The sequence below is a fragment of the Gorilla gorilla genome, chromosome 5 (assembly GCF_029281585.2).
Source record: "Gorilla gorilla gorilla isolate KB3781 chromosome 5, NHGRI_mGorGor1-v2.1_pri, whole genome shotgun sequence".
NCBI lineage: Eukaryota > Metazoa > Chordata > Mammalia > Primates > Hominidae > Gorilla > Gorilla gorilla.
In genome coordinates, this window is record NC_073229.2 from 48854789 (window position 1) to 48875450 (window position 20662).

At 52.2% G+C, this 20662-nt stretch overlaps 2 protein-coding genes across 3 annotated transcripts; one reads left to right on the forward strand and one right to left on the reverse strand.

Moving 5' to 3' along the window:
• Positions 1-11: 11 nt before the first annotated feature.
• On the forward strand, positions 12-5316 carry TCF19 (transcription factor 19). 2 transcript variants are annotated; one of them, XM_055389975.2, is made up of 5 exons: positions 61-251; positions 426-564; positions 672-1236; positions 2981-3539; positions 4008-5316. In XM_055389975.2, the coding sequence occupies exons 3-5, from the start codon at positions 999-1001 to the stop codon at positions 4246-4248; spliced, it is 1038 nt and encodes a 345-aa protein (XP_055245950.1). In that variant the 5' UTR covers positions 61-251; positions 426-564; positions 672-998; the 3' UTR covers positions 4249-5316. The 2 variants fall into 2 exon arrangements, with proteins under 2 accessions (XP_004043666.1, XP_055245950.1); XM_004043618.5 differs by lacking the exon at positions 426-564 and having other exon boundaries at positions 12-251.
• A 559-nt stretch (positions 5317-5875) lies between these two features.
• POU5F1 (POU class 5 homeobox 1) lies at positions 5876-12020 on the reverse strand. The gene is made up of 5 exons (XM_004043617.4): positions 11548-12020; positions 7477-7597; positions 7113-7243; positions 6670-6828; positions 5876-6402 (listed from the first exon to the last, which is right to left on the reverse strand). Exons 1-5 carry the CDS (start codon positions 11950-11952, stop codon positions 6136-6138), a joined length of 1083 nt encoding a protein of 360 aa, XP_004043665.2. The 5' UTR covers positions 11953-12020; the 3' UTR covers positions 5876-6135.
• Positions 12021-20662: the final 8642 nt, after the last annotated feature.

Sequence of the window (20662 nt, forward strand, 5' to 3'; positions counted from 1 at the left end):
ACAAATGAGCTGGCCAATCGGGAACGGCACGGGGGCGGGCTCGCTCGGCGCGAAGTTCGGGCCCGGGAATTCCGAAGGAGGGGTAGGCGCTGCCCGCGCGCAGAGGCCGCGCCCCTCCTGGCCCCGGCTTCTTGGCTGTCAAACAGATGCAGCAACGTCGGCTCCGGCCGAGGAGCCCAAGGGGTCCCGGGACCCGCCGCACAGGCTGGCACTGCTTGAAGAGGAGGCTACTCGGAGACTGCGCCGCGCGGGTAGATCCGAAACGGGGCTGGGGCGGAGTGGGAAAAGGCCGGGTATGCCTTGCATGATCGCGGGGAGCTCCTTCCTGTTTTTATCCCACCTAGAGAAGCCGGGAAGTAGGGGTTTAGGTCCAATTTGTTGGAGTACTTAAGGACTCGTTTGCACTTTCTTTTGGGGGATGACAGTGGATTCATTGCCCTCGGAGGTTCAACTAGTTATGAGTGAGGGATTGGCCAGAAGATCGGGGCGCAGGCAAGCAGGAGTGCTCTATTAGGATAAGCAAGTTTGACAGGAAGAAGCTGCTCTTCTCCGAATTACACAGAGGTGATGTGTTCGTATTGCACGTAGACGTGTGTATAACAGGACCTCCTTCCCCGCGCCCCGCCACCCCGACACACACAGGAGCTGCCTAAAGTATCCTTGCCTTGCAGATTGGAGGCTCCCCAAATATTTTGCGATCTGAGGATCCAGCTCAAGTGAGGTGCCATAGGACGTGTTCCTGAGTTTGCATTGCACGGAGACCTTCCTGGAATTTTTCATTTGCAAGTCGGCTTAACCAATTTTGCATTGAGTCCTAGGCTGCTTGCACTCTGAATTTGGGCTATTCAGGTAGTGTGCTCAAAGTTGAAACCGCATACAGCACAACTCAAGTTTGCATCAGACTGGGAAGCGAAGTTAAGCCAGCGGTGCGTGGCCCAGGAGTGGGAAAGGAAATGGATGCCTGAAGTGGAAGAGGTGGTGCAGAGGGGGCACCGCCCATGCTGCCCTGCTTTCAACTGCTGCGCATAGGGGGCGGCAGGGGCGGTGATCTCTACACCTTCCACCCCCCGGCCGGGGCTGGCTGCACCTATCGCTTGGGCCACAGGGCCGACCTGTGTGATGTGGCTCTGCGGCCCCAGCAGGAGCCTGGCCTCATCTCTGGGATCCACGCCGAACTGCATGCCGAGCCCCGGGGTGATGATTGGAGGGTCAGCCTGGAAGACCACAGCAGCCAAGGTGAGCATTAAGCAGGGCAGCTTTGCCCCTGGGTGGTTGAAGCGCCAGGCTGGAATGAGTAAGGTCTCCACAAGACCTTGCTGCCTGCCTCCCATACTCCCATCAGATTGGATGGATGGTCGTGGTCCAGACCTTCATCTTCCCACCAGAAGTGTGCACAGTCAGAAGCTCTCTGCCAGACTGACCCTTTTTGGTCCCGTTTAGCTCATACAGGACCTGGGGTATCATCAGAAAGATGTCACAGTGGGGATGTTCTGAGGCCACTAGAGGCCAAGTTTAGACTTGATTCAGTTTCCAGCTTTGCTGAGGCACTCTGTTCCTGGGTTAGGGCAGTTCTATGTTGAATAATGTTTTTAATAATCTGGGCATGTGTCTTTCTCCCTGACTTGAGGCAGTTAGCCTCAGAAAGCCTAGATTCACATCTGAGTTTTGCCACTGCCTCTTGGTAAAGTCAGCTGTAGGAGTGTTGTGGTTATTAGACTATAGTAGCCAACATTCATCTAGTGCTTACTGTTATGAGCCAGGCCCTATTTTAAGTGTATTGAATGTAAGTGGTACTAATATTATCCTCATTTACAGTAAAGGAAAATGAGGCACAAAGAGGTTAAGGAACTTGTCCAGGGCTGGGCATGGTGGTTTACACCTATAATCCAGCACTTTGGGAGGCTAAGGCAGGGTGGATCACTTGAGCTCAGGAGTTCGAGACCAGCCTGGGCAACATGGTGAAAACCTGTCTCTACCAAAAAATTAATAATTTTTTTAAAAAAGGCTGGGCGCGGTGGCTCACGCCTGTAATCCCAGCACTTTGGGAGGCCGAGATGGGCAGATCACGAGGTCAAGAGTTCGAGACCAGCCTGACCAACATGTTGAAACCCCATCTGTACTGAAAAAAAAATACAAAAATTAGCCAGGTGTGGTGGCGTGCACCCGTAACCCCAGCTACTCAGGAGGCTGAAGCAGGAGAATCACCTGAACCGGGGAGGCGGAGGTTGCAGTGAGCTGAGATCGCACCACTGCACTCCAGCTTGGGCGACAGAGCGAGACTCCATCTCAAACAAACAAACAAAAAGCTTGCCCAGGGTCACATAACTGGTAAGTGGTAGAGCTAGGATCTGAACGAGCTGGAGCTGGGGGAGAGTGAGCATGTTTGAAAACTGGACCTTAGGGCAGGGCACGGTGGCTCACGCCTGTAATCCCAGCACTTTGGGAGGCTGAGGCGGGCAGATCAGGAGGTCAGGAGTATGAGACCAGCCTGGCCAACATGGTAAAACCCTGTCTCTGATAAAAATAAAAAAATTAGCCAGACGTGGTGGCACATGCCTGTAATCCCAGCTACTCAGGAGGCTGAGGCAGGAGAGTTGCTTGAACCTGGGAGGCAGAGTGCAGTGAGCTGAGATTGCACTACTGCACTCCAGCCTGGGCAATAGAGCAAAACTCTATCTCAAAAAAAAAAAAAAAAAAAAGAAAGAAAGAAAGAAAAAAAAGAAGAAAGAAAGAAAATTGGACCTTAGGACAGTGAAGGCAGGGATCCTTTGTAGGAAAGCACAAGAAACACAGACTTGTTCCTAGCTGACAAGGAGCGTACTGCCTGGTACCTGTCACCTGCTGAGGGGCTTAGGATGTGAGGGAGAATCTGACTACAGTTTCATATTCTTCCCTAGAAATCATATAGATTTCTCCACTCCTGACTCTGGTCATTCCTGTTTTTGTCCTCCGTATTTGCCTGGTGCCCCACCATCAACAGGTACTTTGGTCAATAATGTCCGACTCCCAAGAGGTCACAGGCTGGAATTGAGTGATGGAGACCTCCTGACCTTTGGCCCTGAAGGGCCCCCAGGAACCAGCCCCTCGGAGTTCTACTTCATGTTCCAACAAGTACGAGTCAAGCCTCAGGACTTTGCTGCCATTACCATCCCACGGTCTAGGGGAGAAGCCCGGGTTGGGGCTGGTTTCCGGCCTATGCTGCCCTCCCAGGGGGCTCCACAGCGGCCTCTCAGCACGGTCTCCCCTGCCCCCAAGGCCACACTGATCCTAAACTCCATAGGCAGCCTCAGCAAGCTCCGGCCCCAGCCCCTCACCTTCTCCCCTAGTTGGGGTGGACCAAAGAGCCTGCCTGTTCCCGCCCCACCTGGGGAAGTGGGGACCACGCCTTCTGCTCCACCCCAACGCAATCGGAGGAAATCTGTTCACCGAGTGTTGGCGGAACTGGATGATGAGAGTGAGCCTCCTGAGAACCCGCCACCGGTCCTTATGGAGCCCAGGAAGAAACTCCGTGTAGACAAAGCCCCACTGACTCCCACTGGGTAAGTGGAGTCCTCACTTGGCCCTTTCAGTGTTTTACTGCTTTTCGATTCCTTGTATCCCTAGGCTGTGAGGAGGTCCCCCTGCCTGGGGGGATGGACACTGGAGGAGGAATAGATGGAATGGCAAGACCTGGGTTAGCTCTGATAGGAAAAGAAAAATATGTGCAGAACATGAGAGGTGGGGTGGGGCAGTGCTTATAAAACAACCGGAGTGAGCATGTCCTGCTTTTTACATTCATATGGCTTTAACCCCATTCTTCTAGTGCCTAAGGATGGGGAACTTTCAGGCTCACACTAGAGGCTTTTAGGCCCACCCTATGTGTTTTTAAGGACAGAGTCCAGGCTCACCTTAGTTCTCAGACCACTGTGCCTCTGTGGCCTCACCCTATGACCAGCCATAGGGTGGCAAGGTCCAGGCCTTCTCCTACAGGTTTCCGGTGACCCTTGTGTCTGTGTCACTTTCTTCAGAAATCGACGTGGCCGTCCTCGGAAGTACCCAGTGAGCGCTCCCGTGGCTCCCCCTGCAGTTGGGGGCGGGGAGCCCTGTGCAGCTCCTTGTTGCTGCCTGCCCCAGGAAGAGACAGTGGCCTGGGTTCAGTGTGATGGCTGTGACGTCTGGTTCCATGTGGCCTGTGTTGGCTGCAGCATCCAGGCTGCCAGGGAGGCCGACTTCCGATGCCCAGGGTGCCGGGCTGGCATCCAGACCTAAGGTCCACCGCCAAGGCACCATCGGACACACCTGCCCATGAGTAGACACAGCAGCGAGCAAATGGGTCTGATAAATACCCCCCTTCCCTTCCCTCCCCAGGAGGGAATGACTACAGGGAAGAAGGGTGGATTGATGTGGACTCATTCAGGGCCTGGAGCAGACTCTGGTGGCCAAGGTGACAGAAGAGATGGTTTCCTGCCAAAGATATTGCCACCTCCAGGAAATTGCCAGTGAGCTGGAAGTTCCCACTATTACAAGCTATAAGGCCATGTTGCCATGGACACCAGAATATCTGTAGTCAGAGCACCTATCAGTTGCAAAAGCCATGCCTGCAACCGATGGAAAATGTAAGAGGGAGTTCTTAAGGTTCTTGGTGGCATCACCCAAGGCATTCTGGGAAAACCTAGGGCCTGGCCCCAAAACTTCCCTACTCTGTGGCTAGTCCTGCTGCCAACAAAATCGTAGTGACCTGGCTTTTCACAGCTTTGCTTTTATTTCCAAGTCAAGGACAAGCCGCTTCATTCACTCCTGGGCATTTACTCTTCTTGTGGGTCTGTGATATTCCTTGCTTTCCAGGGAGAATGTGCTTGGCAAGGTCTGGAGAACTAATTCAGAATCTTAGGGGAAGGGGAGAGATGGAAATACAAACCTGCTTACTGGAAAGGTGCAAATATATGGGTTGAGCTGGAGGTAGGAATACAGGTAATTAAGGTTTCTAGTTTAAGGGAAAACAGATCTATTGCCATTTAAATAAGTTAACTGGGATTTGGTTAAGTTCACAAAGATAGCAGAAGATTTATTTACAGGCTTCACCTGTACCGTCAGGGCAAGAGAAAGCCTGGTAAACCAGCTACAGCAGTTTACCAGCGTGATGGCTGTGACACAGCTCCACTCCACGGGTGGACACAGCAGAGGGCAACTGGGCTGGCCTGGTCCAGTGTGAATCAAACCGCTTAACCCACACATGGTACATGTGATTTTCTTTTGTGAGCCTTACACCAAGCCAAACTATTGTCAAAGCATCATTTCTATAGAAATAAAGCCTTATCTTGACCTGTTCTATTAAAACCTGCCACATCCGCCCTTTCCTACCTAGATTTAATGAGCCCAAGTTTTTTTACATGGAAGAAATGACTCTGGGGCAAAGACCCCTAATGAACTAGTGGCAGAGCCAGGAATAAAACTTGAGTAACTAATGAGTCACTTATGGGCAGAGTATGCAAAAACCTTAAGTGGAAACCAAATAGACCCTGGTATCAAGAAAGCACAAAGTATTAATAGAAGTTTCTGGTTGGGGTGATCTAGGTTCAACAGAAATAAGATGATTTCTAAGTATAAAGCCATTTAAGAATTCCAGAGTAGGGTGGGAAAGCAAAAAGCCAGCTCTGAACAGGTAACAGCTACATGGTGACTGAGTCTATGGGCAAAAGTTCTTGCATCACACGCTTTTGGGAACTAGCCTATCACAGGGCCCTGTATAAATAAACTTGGCTGCAATCCCAGCTCTCCCTCTGATGTTGTGTGACCTTAAGGAGTGTAAATGGCACCTTAGTTTCAGGGTCACTTGGGTATGAGCATTGGATATTCCCATCCCCACCTCAGTAACTGAAGGACAAACCAAGATAAGTGTGTCTATCTACTGTGTCCCAGGCTTCTTTATTTAAGAAAAAAGTGATACATGATGTGGGATTAAAATCAAGAGCATCATTGAACTTCACCTTCCCTCCAACCAGTTGCCCCAAACTCCCCTGCCCCCACCCTTTGTGTTCCCAATTCCTTCCTTAGTGAACGAAGAACTTAATCCCAAAAACCCTGGCACAAACTCCAGGTTTTCTTTCCCTAGCTCCTCCCCTCCCCCTGTCCCCCATTCCTAGAAGGGCAGGCACCTCAGTTTGAATGCATGGGAGAGCCCAGAGTGGTGACGGAGACGGGGGGAAAGGCTTCCCCCTCAGGGAAAGGGACCGAGGAGTACAGTGCAGTGAAGTGAGGGCTCCCATAGCCTGGGGTACCAAAATGGGGCCCTGGGGCCAGAGGAAAGGACACTGGTCCCCCTGAGAAAGGAGACCCAGCAGCCTCAAAATCCTCTCGTTGTGCATAGTCACTGCTTGATCGCTTGCCCTTCTGGCGCCGGTTACAGAACCACACTCGGACCACCTGCAAGTGAATGACAGAAAGGAGAATGACATTAGACAATGAGCTGAGAGACGGGCCTGACTCTGCTTGGACATTCTATCCAAAGCCAACAGCCCTAGAGCAGTTAGAGGAGGACATTAGAGAATGAGCTGAGACAGGCCTGACTCTGCTTGGACATTCTGTCCAAAGCCAACAGCCCTAGAGCAGTTGGAGGAGGAGCCAGAGCTAGGGAAAGCGAGGTGGTGACAGGGGAAAGAGATGGAGCCCGCAGAGAGACATGGCACTCACATCCTTCTCGAGCCCAAGCTGCTGGGCGATGTGGCTGATCTGCTGCAGTGTGGGTTTCGGGCACTGCAGGAACAAATTCTCCAGGTTGCCTCTCACTCGGTTCTCGATACTGGTTCGCTTTCTCTTTCGGGCCTGCACGAGGGTTTCTGCTTTGCATATCTGTGCAGGTGGGAAGGGAGTGACAAGGGCAAGCTTTGGACTTGCTGAGTAACAGCATCACAGGGGTCTGTGACTAGATGTGTCAGCAGAGCCAGGTGGTGGTGTGAAAAGGCAGGATCCTGGAAGGGTTGGCTCTGGACCTTATCCCAGCAGAACTGAGGAATTTCACTCCATCCCACTGAGAACCACTGCACCAAAGACGGAGAGCTACGAGCCAGGGATGGAAGCAATGGAAATTAGGCCAAGAAAGGGAAGGTCCCCGGGTATCCCCCTCCCACCCTCACCTCCTGAAGATTTTCATTGTTGTCAGCTTCCTCCACCCACTTCTGCAGCAAGGGCCGCAGCTTACACATGTTCTTGAAGCTAAGCTGCAGAGCCTCAAAGCGGCAGATGGTCGTTTGGCTGAATACCTTCCCTGGGGGAGGCCAGTCAAAAGAGAAGCAAAGTGAGGGAGCACGCAGGGCCCTTGTGACCCTGAGATCCAAGCTTCCCACCTCTTCCCAGAGGGAGCTCAAAGCCCAAGCATCTTCTCCCTCTCCCTACTCCTCTTCATGGGTGAGGGTAGAGTCTGCCCCTGCCCCTCCCCACTAGGTTCAGGGATACTTCTTAGAGGGGAGATGTGGTCAGAATCTGCAGAGGGGAACCCACCAAATAGAACCCCCAGGGTGAGCCCCACATCGGCCTGTGTATATCCCAGGGTGATCCTCTTCTGCTTCAGGAGCTTGGCAAATTGCTCGAGTTCTTTCTGCAGAGCTTTGATGTCCTGGGACTGGATTTTAAAAGGCAGAAGACTTGTAAGAACATAAACACACCAGTTATCAATCTCCCCTTTCCATTTGGGATTCAAGAACCTACGTGTGGCCCCAAGGAATAGTCTGTAGAAGTGCCTCTGCCTTCCAAGCTGCCCACCTAACTTCTAGAAATAACCTACCCACAAATGTCATTCACCCATTCCCTGTTCACTGACTCATGCATGTAATAAAGGACTGCTCTTCCCCCAGAAACTGGCACATCCAAGGGATGCAGAGCATCGTGAAAGGACAGAAAGAGAGACCCTGGCCTCGAGGAGAACACCTGTCAGGTTATGAAGGTTAGAAGCTCTTTGCTGGGCGCGGTGGCTCACGCCTATAATTCCAGCACTTTGGGAGGCCGAGGTGGGCAGATCACGAGGTCAGGAGTTCAAGACCAGCATGGCCAACATGGTGAAACCCCGTCTCTACTAAAAACACAAAAATTAGCTGGGCACGGTGGCACGCACCTGTAATCCCAGCTACTCAGGAGGCTGAGGCAGGAGAATCACTTGAACCCGGGAGGCGGAGGTTGCAGTGAGCTGAGATCACGCCACTGCACTCCAGCCTGGGTGACAGAGCAAGACTCTGTCTCAAAGAAAAAAAAAAAAAGAAGATAGCTCATTTAATATCTGCAAAATTCTCTCACTCAAGTATCACCCCCAGTTTAAGGATGTTCTGAGATTAGAGAAATAGATAAGCTGCTAAGTTCTGGGTTAATTAAAAAGGAAGAGCATCATGTCTCAGAAGCTAAATTCAGTATATACTCTCCCCAGCTTGCTTTGAGGGTCCCACAAACTATAACATGGCATGCATACACACAAACACAGCAAAAAAGTAACAGGTGTCATAAGAATGGATAAAGTGCTTTGTGTGTACTTACTCCTCATTTTTTAAATTGATTATCCCTCATCTTTACTGTATCTTTTTCACTATAGAGGCATCCTAATTGATTTTTAAATTCAAGAGATTTATCGAGCACCTTCTATAAGCCAGCGGCTATAAAAAGTGGACAAAGAGCCCTGACATCCAGCATGACAGAAGTGCTATTTGGCACTTGTTCTTCAAGTTGCCCACTTGGATCTCTTCCAAGTGCACTTTCCTTTTTTCCCTGCCCTATAACTTTTTAATAATAAACTTCCACACCTGCTCTGAAAAATAAAAAAATAAATAAAATAAAAAATGGCCAGGCACAATGGCTTATGTCTGTAAATCCTAGCACTTTGGGAGGCCAAGGTGGGCAGACTGCTTGAGCCCAAGAGTTGGAAAGCAGCCTAGGTAACATAGTGAGACCCGTGCCGCCCCTTCTCCCACCCCTGCTGCCTCTATTTAAAAAAAAAAAAAAGTTATGGAAAAAAGTAAAGCAGTCCGGGCGCAGTGGTCACGCCTGTAATCCCTTCACTTTGGGAGGCCGAGGTGGGTAGATCACTTGAGGTCAGGAGTTCAAGACTAGCCTGGTCAACATGGTGAGACTCTGTCTCTACTAAAAAGACAAAAATTAGCTGGGCATCATGGCGCTCCCCTATAATCCCAGCTACTCAGGAGGCTGAGGCAGGAGAATTGCTTGAACCTAGGAGGTGGAGGTTGCAGTGAGCCGAGATCGCACCACTGCACTCCAGCCTGAGGGACAGAGTGAGACTCCATCTCAAAAATTAAAAAAGAAAAATAAAGCAGTCTATAGGAGTAGGGTAAAGGAGGGAAGGAGATTATGGAGGAGGGTGACACTTGGCTCACTGCAATCTCCGCCTTCTGGGTTCAAGCTATTCTGCCTCAGCCGCCTGAGTAGCTGGGACTACAGGCACCCACCACCATGCCCGGCTAATTTTTGTATTTTTAGTAGATATGGGGTTTCACCATGTTGGCCAGGCTGGTCAGGAGACCTCAAGTGATCTGTCCACCTTGGTCTCCCAAAGTGCTGGGATTACAGGTGTGAACCACCGCACCTAGCCTCATCTTTTTTTTTTTTTTTTTGAGAGTTTCGCTTTTGTTGCCCAGGCTGGAGTGCACTGGCGCGATCTCGGCTCACCGCAACCTCCACCTCCCAGGTTCAAGCGATTCTCCTGCCTCAGCTTCCTGAGTAGCTGAGATTACAGGCATGCGTCACCACGCCCAGCTAATTTTGTATTTTTAGTAGAGATGGGGTTTCTCCATGTTGGTCAGGCTGGACTCGAACTCCCGACATCAGGTGATTCGCCTGCCTCGGCCTCCCAAAGTGCCTGGCCACACCTTTTAAAACACTGACTCTAGTTGACGTGTTGGCCACAGACAGTAGGGAGGAAGCAGTATAATTTGAGAAGCTACTGCGGTAATCCCAGCAGAGATGATGGTGGCTGAGGCCAGGGTTAGGTTGTGATTGATTCGGGATGTTTCTTAAGGATAGGATGTAGGACGTGAAAGAAACTGAGGATGACTGGGTTTGGCCTTGAGCAACTGGGTGATCAGGGTGGAGCAGTTCAGGGAGCCATCACAAGAGACAGAAAACGCTGTAGTCATCTGGTGTCTAAATGGCATTTAAGCCTTGAGGGTGGGTGAGAGGAAGGAAGGGTAGATAGAGCAAAGGTTGAAGGACTGAGCCCTGGGGCATGCCATATGAGGCTGCCGGGGGACAGAGGTGCACAGCTAGTGAGAAAAAAACAAGGCCTTTTTGTAGTCCTGAAGCTTCAAGGAAGTGTTTCAATGGTGCTTGATCATATCAATTTCAAATAGGCTGTTTTCATCCCCAACTTCTGCTCAGCCAATAACTCAAACTGATAAATGCCCTCTGCTATCTTGGATTTTCCAAATTCTGTTTTGGGGTTTTGGAATAAACACTGGTCCAAATCCTCGCTTCATCATTTAGCAGTTAAAACCCGTTAAATAGGATAATAATACCTCCCCCTAGGAGATTTTGTGCTGGTTAATGAGATAATGATGTATAAACGGAGCACACAGCCAGGCACTTAGGAAGTGGACCACAATTGCCAGCCATTATCATTCAAGGCTCAGCAGTGACCTCCTGCAAAGAGGTTGGGGCTTCTCGGTCACTCCAGAAACCAGTCACACCTTTCTGTGAGGTCTCAAGGCTTAGTATTTAATCTCTAATTGCTTACACTTGTCGCCTTGGAGGACTGGAAGATACATCTTTAATAGTCCTCAGCAGGGCTGGATGCCTTCAATCCCGCAGCAGCTCTATATTTGCAAATGGCCTGGAGAAATCTCTCACTGTTTTTCTTGTTTACAACTTTGGAACTGAGGCTGAAGTCAATCAAAATCCAGCTTTCTACAAGGGGTGCCAGGGTGTGCACCTTAACACAGTGGCCAGTCATTGGCCTGAGGCAGAGATCCGGGGAAGACAAGCCCTATACTTGACTGGAGGTAAACCCAGCTCACAACGCACACCACACACAGCCCAAACAGGAGATCCTATCAGAAACGAGTCACACCCTAGACTTTCAGGAACAATAATCCTGGAATGAGCACTGTTTTTACCCTCAGGCTATGCTTAACCCTAAGGCCAAAATCTTGGGTCTGATAAGGGTCAAATTTTCAAGCAGGACTAAGGGTGGGAAAAGGGGCTCAAACCAGCCCCAAGCTGGGTCTGGTGCTGGGCCAGTAATGAGTGACCAGACCCTGGGCAGGCCTAGGAGATGTGAGAGACCCTGACAAGGGCTGGGCCAGAGCAAAGGCCAGCCTGGGCCAGCTTCCGACTCTCCCAGGCCGCTCTGCCCTCACCTGCAGTTGTCTCTTCGAAATCCAGCTTCCAGTTCCCACCTGGCCCCTGCCTGCCAGGGCTGCCTGCAGTTGATACACACCCCTCCCTGGCCAGGGCAGCTGACCCTGCCTGCTCCTCTCCTGGGTGCCAGGTCTGGGCAGCTGCAGGTGACCACTTCCCCATCAGGCTGCCCTGTCATGACCACCTCCCCACACCCCAACCCCGTCGAAGCTCACTTGCCTCCTCCGGGTTTTGCTCCAGCTTCTCCTTCTCCAGCTTCACGGCACCAGGGGTGACGGTGCAGGGCTCCGGGGAGGCCCCATCGGAGTTGCTCTCCACCCCGACTCCTGCTTCGCCCTCAGGCTGAGAGGTCTCCAAGCCGCCTTGGGGCACTAGCCCCACTCCAACCTGGGGCCCACAGTACGCCATCCCCCCACAGAACTCATACGGCGGGGGGCATGGGGGAATCCCCCACACCTCAGAGCCTGGCCCAACCCCCGGCCCGATTCCTGGCCCTCCAGGAGGGCCTTGGAAGCTTAGCCAGGTCCGAGGATCAACCCAGCCCGGCTCCGGCCCCCCTGGCCCATCACCTCCACCACCTGGAGGGGGCGAGAAGGCGAAATCCGAAGCCAGGTGTCCCGCCATGGGGAAGGAAGGCGCCCCAAGCCGGGGGCCTGGTGAAATGAGGGCTTGCGAAGGGACTACTCAACCCCTCTCTCCCTCCCCAGTCCCACCCACTAGCCTTGACCTCTGGCCCCGCCCCCTGGATGGGTGGAGGAGAGGGAGGTGGGGGGAGAAACTGAGGCGAAGGATGTTTGCCTAATGGTGGTGGCAATGGTATCTGTGGAAGGGAGAAACCGGGAGACACAACTGGCGCCCCTCCAGGACCTCAGTGCAGGTCCCCCACAGAAACTTTTTTTATTTTTATTTTTTAAGACAGGGTCTCACTTTGTTGCCCAGACTGGAGTGCAGTGGAGTACAATGATGGCTCAATGTAGCCTCGATCTACTGGGCCGAAGCAATCCTTCTGCCCCAGCCTCCTAAGTGGCTGGGACTACAGGCTTGGACCACCGTGCCCTGTTAATTTTTTTATTTTTAGTAGAGATGGGGTCTTGCTATGTTACCCAGGCTGGTCTTGAATTCCTGTCCTCAAGAAATCCTCCCGCCTCTGCCTCCCAGTGTCTTGATTAAAGGCGTGAGCCACCACACCCAACTTTCAACTCCCAACCCGCTCCCTGGCACTCTCTCAGGCTCTGCACATCCCAGCGGTCTGGAATCACTCCCACACCTCCATGTTCTTCAGGAACCCAGGTGCTTGACCCCCTCTCCACAGACCTCTGGCACTGTGCCTTCAGGGGCCAGTCACCCTCTCAGCTCCTCAAATTTATTGAATGTGTGTGTGGCGCTATCCCTCAATGCATCAACAGCCATAAGCACAATGGCCAGCTGCTCCCTTATGCCCTCCCCCGATCCATCCAGAATCCTAGGCATTCCCATCGGGATACTGGCCAAATCCAGCCACCCCGCAGCCTGGGTGCCTGGCACCATCTGCCCAGCCTGCCAAATTTCACCCCATCTTCAAGAGTAGACTGCCAGACAAGGCCTCCGTGCTATATCCCCCCACCCCCCCATCCCCCCACCCCTCCGTCTTCCAGAATCAGACTCCAGACTCTCCTCATCTAACAGACTAATGGGTTGGCCCCCACTTCCCCTTCAAGGGACCAGACTTTGGACTGACTGGGCCTCAGTTTCCCAACCTTTGCTGAAACAGAGTGATAAGACACCCGCTTTGGGCCCCCTCCACTATGGAACCTGCACATCAGGTTCCTTGCTCCCCTCTCAACCAAAACTCAGACATCTAATACCACAGTAGGCCCCGTTCTCCCTCCCCCACCTCCCTGGCCCAGGCCTCCAGCCCTAGGCCCTAGGTGGGGAAAACCAGGGGGTGGGGGGTGTGGAGAAAAAAATATCTGACTTCAGGTTCAAAGAAGCCTGGGAGGGACTGGGGGAAGGGGGCAGGACAATGGCCTTGGCTGGACAATCCCGGTCCCCAGAGGGGGCAGCTCTAACCCTAAACAAGTGCTCAACCCTTGAATGGGCCTGGATGGCTCCCCTGGGGACTGCTTCCTGCTCCCCAACCCCCCAGTCCCAATCCCCTCACACAGAATCCCCTTCAGAGACGCTAAAAGGAGCTCCAGCAACCCCCCTCTGCAATCCCCTCAAAGACTGAGCCTCAGACGGGCACCAAGGGCCCCCCACAGGGACCTAGGTATCTAGTTCCTCCTTCCTCTGGGGGACTCAGGCGTCCAGCTTCATCGTGCATCCCTCCCCCAGCCCGGCAGATTGAGGGATGTGCTTTGTTTAGTGGGGCTGGCTGGCAGAAAGACGCAGAGGAGGTGGAGAGTGATTTGTGGAGGGGTGCAGGAAGGCTGCCCTAAGCTCCCCTTCAGGGTCTGTTTTTCTGGGCCTGGCCTGAGTATCCTGAGGCTCATGCTGCTGGTCTAGTGCTTGATTCTGTTTGCAAGAGAATAGCCAACGGAATGCCTGTCTGTGAGGGATGATGTTTGTCTGTCTGCTCCCAAAATTTGATCTCAGTGGAGGGCCTGGGGTAAGTCTGGGGGCTCCAGAGGGGGCTCTGGGCCAGGGCTCCCCACAGCTTCGAAGGCCAGAAGGCCAGGTCTGGACTGGGCACGCTGACCTCTGTCGACTTAAGTAAGGCTTCTCATTGCAGGCTCCAGGCTCAGCCCTGCCTGGGCTTGTCTGCTGGGGTCAGTGGCTCTGTCTGCCTTCTAAGGGGATGGGTGTCCCGTGGCCAGCTGTCTTCATCTTGGTGGCATCCGTGAGTCTTTTGAGACTTTTCCCCCACTCTTATGTTGCCTCTGTTCGTGTGCCCATCTCCTGTCTGTGTAGACTTTTTGAGCCTAATTGTATGCGTGCATTTCAATACCTGCCACAGGTCTGCCGGAAGGTCTACAAGGCAGTGGGGTTGGAGCTGTGTTCACTTCTCGGCCTTTAACTGCCCAAAAGGCAGGTAGATTATGGGGCCTGGTGGGGGTGGGAGGAACATGCTTCGGAACAGGAGGAGGCCCCTCCCCAGCCATCTCAATCCCCAGGACAGAACCATCATGGCACCTTTGTCATGCATCTCTCTGCTGTCTGCCAAGAAGACGGCCTCTCAGAGGAGGGGGAGGGGCAGGCCTGGGATTTGGCTGGAATCTCCACACCAGTGTTTCTCAGCTTGCCATCCTCCAGGTTCCCCAAAAGCGCTCTTCCCAAGCCAGTCCAGAGAGTCCCTGCTGCCCATTTTCCTAGTGGCTCCTAAAACACCTTCCCCAATTTCCCCACTCAACACCACCCTCTTGTTTTTAGATTATAATTTGTACTGTAGGTGGTGTATTTCTGGCCTGGGCAAGAGGCCCATTCCCGAGAGGGACGCAGACAAGGGGTGGGTGCCTGGGTCCCTGGCTGCCTTGTGGCTGGATATGAGCCCAGTCAGGGGTCAGCCTCCTGCATGCCTAGACTCCTAGCCGGCCCCCTTCTGGGGTGCTCAGGGCTGATGGGAGGTTGAGGCATGCTTTCCTTCCTTCTCACTGTCCTGTTATGCCTGAAGGGTAGGTGGCTTCACTTCAGCCAAGGACAGCTCTCCCAGGCCCCAACCAGTGCTGGGGGCCACCGTTGGGCCTGGAGGAGACTGGAAGCCAGGCTGAGTCATCAGAACTGGTCCCATGATTCCCTGGGTTTTAGAAAGTCACCATAAAAAGATACTTCATACACACCTTTATTATTACAGTGCAATGTCAAGACCCTTCACAGAGCACTGCCAGGGGACCCAGGTGAGGCCCACCTCTCCCCACCAGGTGTGGCGGCTGGCATGGCTGGGTGGGGAGAGGTGAGATGAGCAGCCTTGCTGCTGTCAGCCCAGCCTTCCCTTCCCCTCACTGGGAGATGAGGTGCTGTTTGGTTGAAAAACCAGCTGAAAAAACTCAGTTGGGACCAATAGAGACTTGCTCTCGACCCGGTCTAGGAAACCACTTATTTTGACTTCCGAGGCCTGTCAATCTGAAGGCAAAAGAAAGGGAAGAAATGGAGGGCTGAGGGTTCAGGCTTGGCCCACCTTGGGAGATGATCTCCCTTAATAGCAATTTAGACAAATTCCTTTGCTCACTGTGGACCAAGTCCCCTCTTCTCAACAAAGGACCCTCTGATCTCCCCCATGAGACCTGCAAACTGAGGTCACCTTATCCCAAATCCAGACACTCTTACCTCAAATAGAGGAGTCAACTCTCTAGCTGTAGCCTGTAGGGAGTCAGAGGTGAGAGCAAAAGGAGTGGGTGAGCTGGGAGGATTGGTCAGGAACAAACTAGGTGGCATGGACCAGGTTCTAAGTCCTGGCTCTGACTCCCTGGCTAATGGCACCTCCCCCTCCCGTGCCTCAGTTTCCTCACCTAGTAAAGAGGATTTGGACTCAATGAACTCTAAACTTCCTTCCAACTCAGACATAAAATTGCTGCCCCGCTCTCATATGCCCTCCCATCTACCCACCCCACTTACTTGACATGGGAATGTAGACTTCTCTGCACACCTGTGAAGAGAAATGGGGGTAGGAAAGCTGGGAGTGGTGTTCAATGAGAAGTTGGCATAGGCCTCCCTGTACCCTGCCACCTACCTCCAAGCATCCTTCCTGGGGAATCTGGCAGGTTTTCCCCTGAAGTTTGATCAAGAGATATAGGAGGAGGCCGGGAGCGGTGGCTCATGCCTATAATCCCAGCACTTTAGGAGGCTGAGGTGGGCGGATCACTTCAGGTCAGCAGTTCGAGACCAGCCTGGCCAACATGGTGAAACCCTGTCTCTACTAAAAATACCAAAAGGTGGTTTTTTTTTTTGTTTGTTTGTTTGTTTTTTTTTGCATGTGGTGGTGCATGCCTGTAATCCCAGCTACTCAGGAGGCTGAGAAACGAAAATCGCTTGAACCCAGGCAGCAGAGGGTGCAGTGGGCTGAGATCGAGCCACTGCACTCGGCAACTGCATTGCCTGGGCAGCAGAATGAGACAGCATCTCAAAAAAAAAAAAAAAAAAGAAAGAAAAAGTAAAAGTAAAAAAGAGAGAGAGATAGGAGGAATTTGGGAGCCCAGTTTTGATTTGGTTTTCATTGCTTAGGTGTTTATAAGAAACATACCCGGGCACAGTGGCTCACGCCTGTAATCCCAGCACTTTGGGAGGCTGAGACGGGCAGATCACAAGGTCAGGAGATGGAGACGAGGCTGGCCAACATGGTGAAACCCTGTCTCTACTAAAAATACAAAAATTAGCCAGGCGTGGTGGCCGGTGCCTGTAATGCCAGCTACTTGGGAGGTTAAGGCAGGAGAATTGCTTGAACCGGGAGGCGGAGGTTGCAGTGAGCCAAGATCACACCACTGCACTCCAGCCTGGGCAACAAGAGTGAAACGAAACTCCATCTCAAAAAAAAAAAAAAAAAAAAAAAGAGAAACATACTTCAGGAGATAAAACTTCTCATGGGTAAGATGGGGGAGGAAGGAGAGGGAGACAGAGAGAGACAAAGACAGAGAGATGGAGATAATATATATGTATATTAGGAGAAGGCAACCCGACTCAGCTAGAGAGGAAACAGGACCCCTTACCCACTCCCCTCTCTTTTCATATTCCCTAGATTGCTCTTCTTGAAATTTCTTTTCTCAAGCCCCAGCCTCCTAGAGAGAGTGATGTCCAGTGATGCTTAAGATTGCTTCTAGCTCTAATATTCTGAGCATACCTGCTGTCCTGCCCTTTCTCCACTTCTTCCAGAGGAAGGCACCTGCAGCTCCCACAACGATCACTGCAGAAGCCAGGAGCTCACAGAAGATCCAAACTGGGGGGTGCTTCGCGTGGGGAGGCTCTCAGAGGAAAGAGGGTATGTGGGTCTCTGTGAGACCAGCGGGGCTCCCTATCTTTGCTACATGCCTCCAAACCCCAGCTGCTCATCTGAGGTTGCACAGAGACTCAGCATCAGCCTGGTGCATCACCAGACAGGAGAGCCTATGCTCATGTCAAAGGGATCACAGCAGACTGCTGGCTCTGAGCATCTGAGCAGCGCCATGCAAGGGGGCAAGTGGCTTAGGGTTCCAGGGACTCAGGGGCTGGGGCAGCCCATCCCTCAGCTAAGTTAGCTGGACACTGGAGGATAGAAGTCAAGGGCCTAGCATGTTGGGATGGCTCCTCTCCAGGGGCTTTGCAGAGAGTCCCATGCACCAAGGGGGCTAGCGGGACAGGGAAAAGTGGTGGCAAAGACGTCCCAGACAAACTGGCTGCCTCTGGTCCTATCAAGCTGCCGTACATCCTCCACACCAGGGCTTTAGGCACCATTCCACTGTGTTCCCTGGTGACTGTAGGTGATGCCCCACCTTGAGAGCCCTTGGGTGCTCAGCCCTGGGTCAGAACTTGAACACCAAGTGGGAAAAGGGCTGACCAGGCACGGGAGAGGGAAGGAAAGCAGAGTGGCTAGGACGGTCAGCAACAGAGCTGTGTTCATTTAGGACATGGGTATTGAAATGAAGTTTTGAAGCCTGGCTGAGGGGCCTGCACTCCATCCCTCCCACAGTGCCCTCAGCTCCTCTACCTTCCTCACATGGACCAGTCCGCACCTATCACACCTACGGTGGGCCGTGGTTCCACCCCAGCTTTCAGGTATTTCCGGAGAGGGTGGACGCAGCTCTAGGTCAGGAAGGATTGTTTCCTTCCCTTCTCTCCTTCTGCAGCTCTGCTTGGTTCTGGCTGGCTTTTGCTGGAGTTGAAAGACTCAAGTGTGCTAAGAAGGAAGTCCTGGCCATCATAGTTGTAGTGCCAGTGTCCCCAGCTGCTCCGGTTCCCCAACAACTCACAGACAACCGTGGTCTGGAGGGTGTGTGACTCTGAAAAGCCAAAACCCCAGAACTCCAAAGTTACAAGAGGGCAAAACAGTGGCTCTCTCCACCTCCGCTCCTACCTCCTTCCAAAATGCCTGAAATTCCCGTCCTCTGACTGATAAACCCTCACTCATTCTCCAAGACATATCTTCTCTGTCAACCACATCCCCACCAAAGTCACACTGCACCCGCTCTCCCTCCCCTGCAGCAAGTGGCTCCCTCCCATGTACCCAGCATGCACTGTTCAGCCACATATACCCACCCACCCTCCTGAAGGCCCAGCACAGACAGCATTGTGTTTAAATCCCCGATCTACACATCCGCTACTGGCTATATGCCCACGGCAAATGTAATGGAACCTCTCCAAGCCTTGGTTTCCTCATTTGGCAACTGGACACAATTATAGTCTCTACCACACAAGTAAAGATAACATGAGATAATCCTTGCCAGTGTTAATGTAGGACCTACCAAGAAGAATTCAAGAACCAGTAGCTGCTATTGTAAGGTGTATTATTGGTAACAGCAAAATGAACAGCACTTACTAGGCTTAAATGTTTGCTAGATGAAAAAAAATGATATTGGTTAGAAATATATTTGCTCAGGTCACCAGGTTTCTTATTAACTACTGGTGGTGGCAAGAGGTGAATGTCAGAAAAAGGCCAGTTTTTCCCATTTCCTGGATTTGAGAAAGTTGGATAAGTTTTTTTCACCTGGCCGGGTGCGGTGGCTCACGCCTGTAATCCTAGCACTTTGGGAGGCCCAGGCAGGTGGATCACGAGGTCAGGAGTTTGAGACCAGCCTGGCCAACATGGTGAAACACCATCTCTACTAAAAATATAAAAATTAGCCAGGCGTGGTGGCAGGCGCCTGTAATCCCAGCTACTCAGGAGGCTGAGGCAGGGGAATCGCTTGAACCTGGGAGGTGGAGTTTGCGGTGGGCTGAGATCGTGCCATTGCACTCCAGCCTGGGCAACAAGAGCAAAAAAAAAAACAGACTTTTTTCACCTGAAGGGAAGGCTTGGGAGCTTAAGGACAATGGCTTATTTCTTAGAGACCTAGTCCTTGACTGAGGGAAAGGGTGAGGGTCTTATACTTCTTCTTTTTTTTTTTTTTTTTTGAGACGGAGTCTTGCTCTGTCGCCCAGGCTGGAGTGCAGTGGCACGATCTCGGCTCACTGCAAGCTCCGCCTCCCGGGTTCATGCCATTCTCCTGCCTCAGCCTCCCGAGTAGCTGTGACTACAGGTGCCCACCAGCGCACCCGGCTAATTTTTTTTTGTATTTTTAGTAGAGACAGGGTTTCACTGTGTTAGCTAGGATGGTCTCGATATCCTGACCTTGTGATCCACCCGCCTCGGCCTCCCAAACTGCTGGGATTACAGGCGTGAGCCACCGCGCCCGGCCAGAGGGTCTTCTACTTCTGTCCTACTCTTGCTAATACCTAAGACCCAGTCCTTTTGGCACCACTGGGTACATAAAACAAGGTTTGAGTCAGGGATGAACTCCCCCAGGCAGGAGGAGATAGCATCAGGATCTCAGTGAAGTGGGGTGGTATCTGAGTGCCTAGCACAGTGCCCCACGCAGAGCTCAATGCATCTTAGCTGAACAATAACGAATGCAGCTGCACATCTTCAGGCCTATGTTGAGCTCTTCTCTCTTTTCTGCCTCCTCCTGAGCCCCCAAGCCCAATCACCTTGGCTCTGGTTGTTGTGTGCCATGATGCTCCCCAGGATGGTGACAAGGTGCTGGGCTCTGGCCTTTAGTCTGAGAACCAGCTTCTCCCAAGCTCTTGGGTCCCTGGCCTGAGCCCAGGATGCACGGGGCTCTGCCCACCTGCCCTCCTTGCAGCATCATAAGAAAGGGTGGTCATCCAGGTAGCCTGAGACTTCGTAAGGGGCTTGCCCAGGGCTGGGCTGGGAAAGAGTAATGAAGTCATAGCACAGAGAGTGGGTTGCTGAGGAAAAGAGAATGATGGGAAAGGGTTATTTTCCAACAGGAGTCTTACCTGGGAGACACTGCACAAGGTACCTGTGTGGTGAGGTGGTGTGACTATTTTTGAGGGCACCAAAGGAGTGGGTAAGGGGAATGCAGACTGAACAATAGGAAGGGAATCTCTTGTTTCCCTGCAGGGCCTCATCTAGGCTCATTGTTTTAAATAGTAATGACTCCCAAATCTCTACATCCCTGTTCTTCACATCGGTATATCCAACTACCTACCTGTTGGTCATCTGGACCTAAGGTTCCATATGGCCTTAAATCTGACACATCCAAAACTGAGTATTTTGGATGGAACAACCTGCCTCTCATCCTATACTCCTGGTGAGTGGCATCATCCTCTCACCTGCCTGCTTACTCAAGCCAGAACTGGGTTGAGGTGTGGGCAACTACCGGATGTCATGTAGCCTCCTGGCACAATAGCATGAAGTGAGCTGAGAGGTCATGGAACAAAAAGGCTCACA